This window comes from Macrosteles quadrilineatus, unplaced genomic scaffold, assembly GCF_028750875.1.
Source record: "Macrosteles quadrilineatus isolate MER2022 unplaced genomic scaffold, UCM_ALF_1.0 Scaffold_19__1_contigs__length_3004403, whole genome shotgun sequence".
In the NCBI taxonomy this organism is placed as follows: Eukaryota; Metazoa; Arthropoda; class Insecta; order Hemiptera; family Cicadellidae; genus Macrosteles; species Macrosteles quadrilineatus.
Genome location: NW_026542612.1, coordinates 2,060,827 through 2,073,260, shown reverse-complemented (window position 1 = coordinate 2,073,260; position 12,434 = coordinate 2,060,827). Strand labels below are relative to the sequence as shown.

Here is a 12,434-nt window from a genome sequence, read left to right as displayed (position 1 = left end):
AGAGTTCTCAACACTTCTAACCAAAATCGAAGCGATTCTCAACTCAAGGCCACTATGCAGTCTCTCACCAGATCCAAATGAATTTCAAATCCTCACTCCAGGCCACTTTCTTATAGGCGAGCCGCTAGTTGCTCTACCACAGGCAGACTTCTCCACCACTCCTTCTAATCGGCTATCCAGATGGCAATTGATCCAACAAGCTCAAAAATCATTTTGGAATACCTGGAGTCGAGAATACTTGCACCAACTCCAGCAGAGGTACAAGTGGAATCTAAAACAACCTAACCTGAAGATTGACGATCTCGTCTTAATTAAAGACAAAAATTTGCCTCCTTTGAAATGGACCGCTGCTCGAGTCATTGCAACGCATCCTGGCAAAGACGGCATCGTCCGGGTCGTCTCCCTCAAAACTCCAACCGGACAGCTTCAGAGGCCAGTAGTTCAACTGTGTCCTCTACCGCTAGAATAACTTACGTTGTTCAAGAAGATTGAGAAGATATTTTATTTTGTGTTTTTAGAAGAAACAAACATCTTTAATTTTCAATTTTGAACTATTACTTAACTGTGTTTTTCTATTTTGAACAATTTTACGTTTTAATTTGTGAAAAAGGACTAAGGACTAGCCCTTTTTGGTGGGCGGAAATGTTAGAGCCAGACTTAATTTAATTTAATTTAATTTCTGAAATCCCAGAGACATTTTAATTTATCCTTTTTCATTCCTGTTGCAACATCACAAACCATAACCCCCCTCATTCAGGTTTCATTTAAACATTTAAATTTCCCGCCTATCCCTACTACAAGAAGAAGAAGTAGTGAAGGAAAAATCAGCAGCAAGATGGCCATCTACAGAGAAGTCAACCCAAACATGTGAGGTATCTTAATTTTACTCATTTTCCTATTTTTCCACCTTACAATTTCTATTTCCTAGTTTACATCCACTGCTTTCATTGGTCCTTCGAACCTGATCAATTAATTTTCAAAAATCCTATCATATTTTTCTAATAATAATCAATTTTCAACTTGCTCCTATTCTTTCAACATGTTCCTATCCTTTCATGTTAAGTCTGGCTAGTGTTCTAGGTTATTATTGCAAATAAAGCTTCTGAACATTTATTTAACATCAAGATCAAGTTCAATCAACTTTTTAAAGCATTTTATGGACTTTTATCAAGATTTAAAGAAGTGTTAATTTGTATTTATCAAATCAAACAGATTTTTCAAGCAAACATTTTCCTGCTACAGGCTGGAGGGATAAATCCCTCATTTATGGGATAGGAATCACCAACATTTCCCTACGGCGGGATAAATCCCTTGTTCCGGGATAAATCCCTCATTCTGGGATAAAAACAATGAGGTATCTTAATTTTACTCATTTTCCTATTTTTCCACCTTACAATTTCTATTTCCTAGTTTACATCCACTGCTTTCAGCATCTTCACCCTAGTAATAAATTATGAAGATCGTAAACAAACATCTGATAAGACTTTTATGATTACCTGATTACCTTCCTCTTCACCAAGACCAGCTTTGCCGATAGGTTGTGTCATAATAAAATACAAATAAAATACTATTTGATAAATTCTATTTACAATATATACAGAGGTGCCCATCCCCCCTAAACCCAGAGGCACAATCCCCCCCCCCAACCAAAGGAGTAGTCCCCCCAATTTATGTTGTCATCTATTTAAACCTACCCTCCCCCCACCAATTTATCTGACAATTTTCCCTTTACCTCATAAAACGAGTATTTAAAGTATTAAGTAAACTTGAGGTACAAAAAACAAACTTGCTGATTGAGAATCAAAATTAAATGTTTATTAGGAAACGTCATTTAACAATACATATCTAACTAATGGTTGAATTAGAAGTTTTTCAATTTACAAAAATCCGAATTTGTAGGCTATTGTCAGCCAACATATGTGCTCAGTATTGCTATAGACAACGTCTTTAACACGTTCAACAATATACTCGGTGAATTACTCTACTCCAACACAGTACTGTAACTGTACAATATATTAGGTGGCGTTAATGTTTAGAGGGCTTAAGAATTCAAACAGCTTTAAGTGTATTAATAATACTTTGGCAAAAAGTATCTTAATTGTTTCAAAATAATAGGCAGAGTCACGAAATAAGTCAGACTTGTTGCTCGCCACTTCCAGGCTGCCTTCTACAAAAATCGCCGGGCAAAATACCATGCCACCAGAACAAAAGGTTTTTGTGACAAAGTAATCTTATAATTCATTTTTATAGCCCCAGGATTGCCTTTTATGACTAAAATGGTAGGAACGCATCTTGTCAGACAATCCTTTGTACACAAAACACGAAACGATAACAGATAGGCCTTTCAATTCACGTGTGTATATTGCCGCGGGCAGGACTGGAAGTAAACTGAATCAGGTTATGACGGAAAGACGTGGTCTCTGGATTGTCGTCTGCTTTATCAAAAGCTGATATTGGACTAATTGTAGTGACGGAGGAAAGTATGTTGAAAATATAATGGGATTCATAATTGAGTTTTCCATTCAAAACTATTGACAATAATAACCAATTTATATGCTGGATATAAATGATGGTCTCGAAATTCTACAGTACTGCACAAAAGGAAATTTATTAAATACTTTGAGGAGTTTGAAATACATGAATACATAAAATTGGGGACAGCACAAAATGTTTGAGTGAAAACACTCAAAATTAATTATGAAACCCATTATATTTTCAATACTCTTCTCAGTCACTACAATAGTCCAATATCAGCTGTTGAAAACGTAGACGACAATCTAGAGACCACGTCAGTCCGTCTCCGTCATAACCTGAACCCGATTCAGTTTACTTCCAGTCTTGCCGACGGCAATGTACACGCGTGAATTGATAGGCCTATCTGTAATCGTTTCGTGTTTTGTGTTAAATGTTTGTAACGTATTCTGACAACACCTCCAGAAGGGGATCTTTTGTAAATCCTGACTATGGTGGAGTTAAAGAACCAACAAAACATAACATGTAAAATTCGACACTGGCATGTTAAGGATTGTCTGACAAGGTGCTTTACCATTCTTAGAAGCAAATCTTAATTACGAACGGCAAAATGTTGTTGGTGTTGATAGTGAGCTACTTGAATGATGGCTAAAAGCGGACACGGAATATTGGGGACACATCATTAAAGCGGACACTAGAGATTACCGCTACCTGACAAGGGGTTGACAGGTCTCTGCAAATTTTTCAAGGGCGGAACATTGCGGACACATGTGTCTACGATGGGGAAAAAAGTTGCGAGGGAGGGAGGCCACACTATTTGGCAGTTTAAAATCTTTACTCTGTTCTATTTATGGCTATTATGACTGGAAGTAGGCTAATATGAGTTTAAAAGAGTTTCAAATTATCAATTTTTATTTTAACTTGGATGCTGTTTAAACTCTTAACTCTTAACAAAAACCATGCCGTTGAGTATCCAGAGTGGTTATGTATAGTTTTTAATAACTTTTTTGTTTGTCTTACGTTTATACTACATTTCAATGTATTACATGAGTAGATTTATCATTGGGGATCAATGGTTTCGGATAAGAACAACTTTTACATCATACTACACAGAAACAAGTACTTTTCCATCCGTATTGATAGGCTGGAAAGTTGCCCTTTGCCGTGCCTAAACACGGGAAATCGTATAATTTTTCATCATATCATAAAACTATCATTTTGACAGTCCACAGCCTGTGTAAAGTGTGGTGGAAATCGGTCTTTATAATCTGTTAAATCAAATTGTTTAAATAGGGAATAATCTATTACCATGATGCGGCACAACAATATAGAGAGGACATAATATATCCAATATCACAAATGAAAGTTAGCTAAATATAGGCATAGGTCTCATGGCAAGACCTACTAACCGGAACAGATATTATTTTTTGTTTTAAGCTCCCCAGAGGCCAAAAACAGTTCGTTCAAATATGTATATGGAATATAGAGATATTTATACATGCGTCCATTAGCACTATAACTCAAGTAAATTTATACGATATGGGCATCATTTGGAACAAACGTGTAAATCTAAGTTTTTTTTTCAAAGGAGTTCGCGAACCAGTATGGCTGGACTAATAAAGTAAGAAAACCAATATCTCTTAGTGATGCCCCGTCTTTATTCTTTATTTAATTAACAAACATTGTCAATATGGCAAGCGATCTCTAATGAAAATATAATTATCAACAGTAAAGCTCTACAAAATATTCATAATAAATTAAATAACAACATTTGTTGAAGGTTATATTAGTTCCAGTTTTGGAAAACCTTGGAGATATTTTTAAATAGGGATGGTCAAGTCTCGAAATTTCGGGAAATTTTAAATCTCGTTACACGAGACGAGATTTCTTTTTGGCCGAGATTTTTATCGAGACGAGAATACAAAAAAAAAAAAAAAAAAATTATAAACGCCTGCAGAAAGTCAATGCAATACCCGCAATACAGGAGCGTGTTGTAGTTGCGTTTCCTTTGCGAAGGCGTTCTTATTGAATTAATTCTTCAAATGTAAATATTACTTTCATTATTTTAATAACATTTGAGAAGTTTTGTTAAGTGTTTGTTAGCAGTGTAAGGAATGTTTTATTACTATAAAAAAAGTCAAAACCAGTAACTATTTTATAAAAATTATTATTTTATTTTATGATTTATTTTATTTTATGATTTATTTTATTTTAGGATGAGTTGAACTCTATCCTAACTGATATCACCATGTTTCCTAATCGTAGGCATTTTTAATAAGTTAGGCGTGATTAATAAAAAAATGTTATGCTGATGTTTTTTAATAAAAGATTGTAAATATTCTTGCCTATTATCATTATTTTTGTATTTAAACAGTCATCTAACAATGTTACAAAATCTGGTAAAAATTCCGCACGTGCATTTCCCGTTGTGTATGAGAAGGGAAATCCCGTCTCGATCTCGTCTCAAAATTTTATGAGAAATAAAAAATCTCGTCTCGTCTCGTCTCAAACTAAAAATCCAATCTCGTCCATCCCTATTTTTAAAAACAGTGTAAGCACAAACGTAACACGTATAATAGTATAGGGATAGTCTAGCTATAAATACAAAGATAAAGATTTAAACTGCAAAATCAAAATACCCTTGGCCTCCCTCCCCCTCACCTTTTTCCCCATCGTAGACACATGTGTCCGCAATGTTCCGCCCTTGAAAAATTTGCAGAGACCTGTCAACCCCTTGTCAGGTAGCGGTAATCTCTAGTGTCCGCTTATGCCCTCTTTAATGATGTGTCCCCAATATTCCGTGTCCACTTTTGGCCGGACACCGAGCTACTTTTAGTGAGAAACACTTTTTCGGACTGCTTGTACAAAATTATACAGCCATTATGACAGCTAGCAAAAAAATAAATATCCCCCCCAAAATCCCTTAAAAAAAGTCCCCCCCCAAAAATTCCTGTGGCGCAAACGCGCCACAGTACCCCCCCTCTGGGCACCCCTGAATATTTACATACAATCACTTAATGGCAGTGGATCAACCCTATTTATTCACTGTTTCAAAGTATTCGTCAAGGCTATAAAAAGGTTTGGTTACTAGCCAGGACCTAAGGGCAGTGCTAAATTTCTTTATTTCAAGGTTTTTTATATCTTGGGGCAAGTTGTTGTAGATCCTAATTGCTATGGTCGGGAAGGCATTCTTCGTCTTAGCAAGTCTACAGAAGGGAATGTCAATTTCATGGTTTCGTCTTGTCTGGTGTTTGTGAACGGTATCTCTGGTTGGAAACTTATGGATGTTGCTTTTAACATATGTTGCACTTAGTACAATAAAGTGGCTAAAGACCGTTAATATGTTTGTTTCTACAAAAAGAAGCTGGCAGTGCATGTGCATGTGCTGCTGAGGCTGTATGTGGCATGTGTGGCAGTGGATGTGCTCGGAACCAATTGCCGTTGACTACGATAGTAAACTGAAAGTAATTTATTATTATAATAGGCTGTACCGAACCGAATTTGTACCGTGTAAAATGCTGTACCGAACCGATGACGGTAATTAAGCTTGTACCGTACCGTACCGACTTTTTCGGTGCACCGCAGACCCCTAGTTAACACTGACATCATTATAGCAATATAGACATACCTTTAGTTTGTTGTTTTCGACCTGCTTTTGGCCAACAATCTTTTTCAGATTAATATATTTCATCTTCAAAAATTCTCTTTGGGCAGCAACTTTCTGACGATTATCTTCAACTTCTGCAAAAAGAGAGTTGCCTCTAGGAGCATTGCTGTCTGAAACTTTTAAGAGTTGAATCTCACCTTGCATCAAAAACTTTTCTTCTCGCAAACTCTGGAAAAGTAGACATAGCGTACTGTTATTGTAAAGTCAATGTCAATATGTTTAAAATGCTACAGTAAAATATTATCAGGTTTTATGAAATTGAAAGAATATTTTCTAGTCTCTTACCTCAAGAGTAACATTAAGATTCCGCAGATCAGTAGTTTTTTGGTCAAGATATTCCTTTGTTTCGGAGAGTTCACTTTGCAAAGCTTGTTTTTCAGTATTAAGGAGAGTTAACTTCTGTAAAAGTGTCTCTTTCTCCTCAACAAGTTCATTCATTAAATGCTGATCACTTTCCCGTTGAGTCTAAGAACATGAAAAAAATTCAAAACATTAAATACCAAGAGTACTTCTTGCATTCATTTAGGAGCAAGGTCAATTTTTGTAACATTATACTCATTCACATTTAAGCGATTTAACTTAAATAACCATTTGAGACACAAATCATCTCAATCAATATATATCTAATCTAGCACGGATTCTTGGAGAGGGCCATTGCCAGGAATTTTGGGTTGTAGGCTACTAACCTCCCCCCACCTTTCCCAAAAGTGCTGTATTTAAGGGTACTTGCAGACAAATCAAGTCAAATCAAATAAAAAATTCTTTATTTATTTCATGCACATAGGTACATATAAATAGTGTCAAAAAATTATATTAAAAATACATCAGTCTTTGAACCTTATCTATTTTTACACAATTTGTCCTGAAATATACTTTTTAGTTCTTTTGTGAACAAAGGTGGAAAAACTCATCTAATGAATATATTGGTTTGTTTACTATGAACTCTTTGAGTTTCTTCTTAAATTTTTCAATCTTCTTTTCAGACTTTATATTTTTTTGTAAATGCATAAAGAATTTCTTTCCCAAATATGTTGGTTTTTTCTCGTAAAATTTTAATCTGTGATGATTTGGGATGATTTTATTTTTATGCCTTGTATTGTACTTGTGGCATATGGAAGATTTATAACTTACTGCCTCATTTTTAGAAATTAGTATGCAGTCATAGATGTATTGTCCATAAACTGTGGGAATTTTAATATTTACAAAGTGTTCCTCTTTGGCTGATTGATCATAATTTAGATTAGGAATTATTTGTATGGCTCTTTTTTGTTCTTTCAAGATACTGTCCAAATTTATTTTCCCTGTTGCTCCAAAAAGACATAATCCAAAACTTATGTGAGTGAATGAATGAAAAATAGATATGATGATGATGTAATGTCTCCGATCCACAGTATAATGACATTTTCCTAAGAGCATATATACCAGAGTTAACTTTTGATAACACCTTACCTACATGATCATTCCAATTTAAATTTGCATCCACTGTTAAACCAAGGAAGCATGTACTTGTCTTCTCCTCAATCATCTGTGAATCTGACATAATAATTAAATTCTCATTTTTTTTATTTTGGGCAGTTTTAAATTGCATGAAGTTAGTTTTTAGTGTATTTAGTAACAAATTATGATTTTTTAAGTAATCGTTTAAATTTTCTAGCTCTACAAAAGATTGTATTTCCATTTGTTCTATTGAGTTTGATGTTATTTTTAAATTGGAATCATCAGCATACAGATAAAGCTGACTGTTGTTCTTATAAGACAGAACCTTATTTATATCCTTGAGATATATTATGAAAAGCAAAGGTCATAATATTGATCCCTGTGGGAAACCATGTTTTACTAGTTCCAGGTCTGAAACTATATTTGTTGATTTGTTGAAATGCCAAACTAACCTAAGTTGCCCCGTCCTTTAGATGGAACTTTCCCTTTTTTAGGTGGGAAATTTTCAGAGTAATCCTGAGAATCTCCCGCGATCAAGGGGACATCATCGTTGTCACCCGCGATCGCGGGGAAATCGTGAACATCTCCCTCAATCAAGGGAACATCATCATCGTCACAAGTGATTGCGGCATTTTGTACAATCCTTATTATGATTACACTTAAATAGGCCTAAATAACATGATAACCCCTTTCCTGTAAAAAATATTGCAGAAGTCATAGTCAATTAGTTGTTTATGAAATGTACCTACATGGACTTACCAAAATATGTCACAAACAATCAATATGAATCAAAATATTTATTTGGTTGCATAAAATTAAATGAAACGAGTATTCAACATCAGTTTCCTTGATCTATTTATTAGTTTACAACAAATCATACCAAAGTCTTATACCTATACCAACCTCCAATTGTTCAATGTGCATTTCTAATCTATTGAGCAGCTCCTGGTCTGGCATTGCCATCACGTTGGAGTTGGGTTTTACAGCTTCCACTTCTCTACTCTCTTGTAAAAGCCTCTGAGATTGGAGTCGCTCCTCATCCAGTGACGATTCTAGACGTTTTATCTGAAAGGTTTGGATATTTTGTAAATGTGTGCCATGCAATAGAATACAAGTGTAGTAATCAACACTGCTACCGAACTATTCCACCAATAATATGGGGTTTAATAACTTTCATTATTCTAAATGCCTTGCATTTTTCTGAACAATAAGATTATTTGGTTGTAATATTAAAGTATGTATTGTAACATGTCTCCTCGTGTGTAGTATTCTTGTAAATATTGTATATTGTATTCATTAACTGACTATGCTAGTTTTAGCAGTTTTTCAGACATTGTCAATAATTTGTATAAATTCACAAGACAATAAACACATTTCATTTCATTTCATTTAATTTCACCTCAAGTAAGTCAGGAAGTCAGGACAGTTTGGTTGATTTTTAATATTGCTTTCATTGTGTTGTAAAATGTAATTTTTGTTCATGAAATTTGTTTGTTTGGTCGTATTTTTATTGTTTTATAATACAATTTGAATACTAAATGATTAAAAAGTTCTCAGAGGCGCACTGCACTACCGACCGACTACCGCGACCCAAGCATCAGCGCATTTCGCATTTTTCGCATTTCGTTTTGTCATAAGAGCAAGCTCCCTGACTGCAAGCCCGGTACCTGTAATTAAACATACCCAGGGCCCCATGATGTAGGCTGAAGCTAATGCACCAACCTTTGGCACATCATGGGAGGATGACTTAAGGTCATCAGGCTCACCGGCTGCCGAAGCAACCCATCGGAGAGAGGGTTTCCCCTCAATCCTAACCAGGGATACCGGCTACTTGTTTAAGCGTCACTCCCCCTGGGCTCCCCCAGGTACAAAACCCAGAAGGACCATAATGGAATGCCCTGACGCATTTAGTGCAAGCAACACTCGGGACCTATCTAATCCCTGACAGGCAGAGCCCGCCATCAAAGCCAGGAAGAAGGGGACCACCAGCAAGCTGATGGGGGGAACCCCAACCACCTATTTACACCACTACCCGATCGAGGCCTTACCCAGTTGCTGGGAAACCAGAGGTGACCAAGGCGATAGATCCCTGAACACCTCTACACTGCGGAAAGTTACGCTCCCCTAGAGTGTTCCCGTGAGCTTACGGGTACTTGCCCGATTTCACCCCCAGGAAAGGCTACTTCCAAAGTCGAGGATATGCCACACAGAATGCTGGTCGCACAGAACAAGCAGGCCGAAGCCCAAAGAACCATAGTCACAGGTAGATGGGAGATTGATGGCGCACTTCCACCTCTCCGAGAGCTAAACACCCAACCAACCTGGATGGAAGAATGTCACTGGAGGCTCCCCCTAAGGGGCTGGCGCTTACCTGACGTCCATGACTATGGCCTAGACTTGAAAAGCTGATACCAACACCGAGCAGTTACCTCCCCTTTGGGGGCTAGGTTTTTCACCTCCCAGGACGAGGCTACTTCCAGAGCCGAGGATATGCCTCGCAAAATGTCAGTCGTACACAACAGGTAGGACGAGCCTGAAGAACTCAAGTCACAACCACAGTTACAGGTAGGTGAGGAGAGGCGGAATTAAAGGCGTCACTGAGAGCTAAACACCCCACCACCCTGAATGGAGGGAATGTCACTGGAGGCTCCCCCTAAGGGGCTGGCGCTTACCAGTCGTCCATAACTGTGGCCTACCTGAAGTGCCGGTTCAAACACCGGGCAATTACCTCCCCTCTGGGAGACCAAGCATCAGCGGCCCGAACTACGTACATGGTGTCTACTAAACCTGGTTTGAAAACTTCAAGGAGTTTTCCAGGAGAATTCAAGACAAATTCCTGAATTTTAAGAGCTACTATCGGAACCCGTTCAACTAATCGCAACCCGCTAATAATAATTTATTATTACTATTAATGATTATTATTATTGAAAACAAAACTTTTCCAAAGAAAAATATTTTATACAACATAATTAAACAGTATAACCAGTAGGTAAGGCGACACCAGCTATCATCTCCTGCGATTGTGAGAATACCGGTGAGCATATCTTGCAGTCTCGTCAACACAGGCGACCGATCGCGGCAAAACAGGTTCGCATATTTTATGATTTCAACGACACCGATAATCGTCTCCCACGATCACAGCAATACCCGTGAGCATAACCTGCGGTTTCGGCGACACCGATAATCGTCTCCCGCGATCGCGGCAATACCCGTGAGCATATCCTGCGGTTTCGGCGACACCGATAATCGTCTCCCGCGATCGCGGCAATACCCGTGAGAATATCTTGCGGTTTCGGCAACACCGATAATCGTCTCCCACGATCACAGCAATACCCGTGAGCATAATCTGCGGTTTTGGCGACACCGATAATCGTCTCCCGCGATCGCGGCAATACCCGTGAGCATATCCTGCGGTTTTCGGCGACACCGATAATCGTCTCCCACGATCGTGGCAATAACCGTGAGCATATCCTGCGGTTTCGGCGACACCGATAATCGTCTCCCACGATCGCGGCAATACCCGTGAGCATATCCTGCGGTTTCGGCGACACCGATAATCGTCTCCCGCGATTTTGGCAACAAATCGGTAGTGTTTGGTTAGCCGACGATTCCGATGACCGGGCTGTGGATTCCCGGAGGTTTGGGTGGATTCCTGGAGTTTTCCAGGACATTTCAAGGTAAGATAAAATTCCCGGAGTTTTCCCGGTTTTCCCGAATTTCCCGGAGAGTAGACACCATGACGTATCAGTAACAACTATTAGAATTATATGTCCCCTCTTATATGTGTCTATTCAACAATGATTTTACTGGCCTGGCCACGGCAAGTAGTGGGTCACGTAGGTGTTGACATGACCACTGGTGGCCAGAACTTTCCTGTCAAAACGTGTACTTGCCGCCAGTAGAGCAGAGTGGCAAAGTAGAAGTGACAGTGTATTTGTTTAAAACGTCAGACAGTGACCCTGCTGAGAAGAAAAAAATCATCTAGTGGAGCTGTGATGACATCACTAAGATTTTAGAGATTTTTCATTATTACAAACTATTGTAGAACATACGTCATACTAACTATGTTGACAAACCAAAACGTGAAAGTGCAATGCGTAGATTATTTCGATGATCTTCAAAAGCAAAGGTTTGTAGTAACTGACATTCCTTTTTTCCTTTTTGCGATCTAAAACTAGTAGTACGCATATTCTGCGCGTAACGGGCTGAGTGAACATGAGTGCAACAATGCGCGAGTCCACCCGCACTTATCAGTGTCACTGGTGAACACAATGTTATTTGTATAGGCAAATCCACCAAATCTCAGTTAACAACAATTATAACTTTTCATCCATTAATTAATCAAAGTCATTGGTAAAATTTGTTGTGGACTTCCAACAATTATCGATACATGGTAAATCCATCGTTCCTGTACAAAAATTCTTTAGTAAATTAATCTCTTTAAAATTAAAGACAATAAGTTTAACCGATCAACGTTTGTTTTTAAAAATGTTTTCTTATTTGTTAGTAGGCCTATCATAAACAAAACTAAATTATTTACTTCTTAAGCCCCCCATACACGGGCGAGCATGTTCGCGAGCATGTTGGCCAACATGCTCGGCGTTGTCAACAGACGAACGAGCATGCTCGCGGACATGTTCTTGTTCGGGCTCGCCAGGTCCGACGAGCCGAGCGCCGAGCCCAACATGCTCGCCGCGACGGATCCCACACGGGCGAGCATGTTCGTCGCCAACACCGTCACGAGCATGCTCGCGAACATGCTCGCCCGTGTATGGGGGGCTTTAGCGGTATGACAAAATCTGTTGTTTATAGATATAGATTGTCATGGTAACAGTAACTCAATTTCAAAAAAAATTTG

At 38.2% G+C, this 12,434-nt stretch overlaps 1 protein-coding gene across 2 annotated transcripts in view; it reads right to left on the bottom strand.

Annotated features, from left to right (window-relative positions):
• Window positions 1-12,434, bottom strand: part of LOC129005322 (protein Spindly-like) — a 183,475-nt gene that overhangs the window by 23,807 nt on the left and 147,234 nt on the right. For both annotated transcript variants that reach the window (XM_054434180.1, XM_054434179.1), the window contains exons 5-7: window positions 8,480-8,641; window positions 6,425-6,604; window positions 6,101-6,307 (exon numbers count right to left, since the gene is read on the bottom strand). In XM_054434180.1, the coding sequence (XP_054290155.1) occupies window positions 6,101-6,307; window positions 6,425-6,604; window positions 8,480-8,641 (549 nt within the window). The remainder of the gene's footprint in view (window positions 1-6,100; window positions 6,308-6,424; window positions 6,605-8,479; window positions 8,642-12,434) is intronic.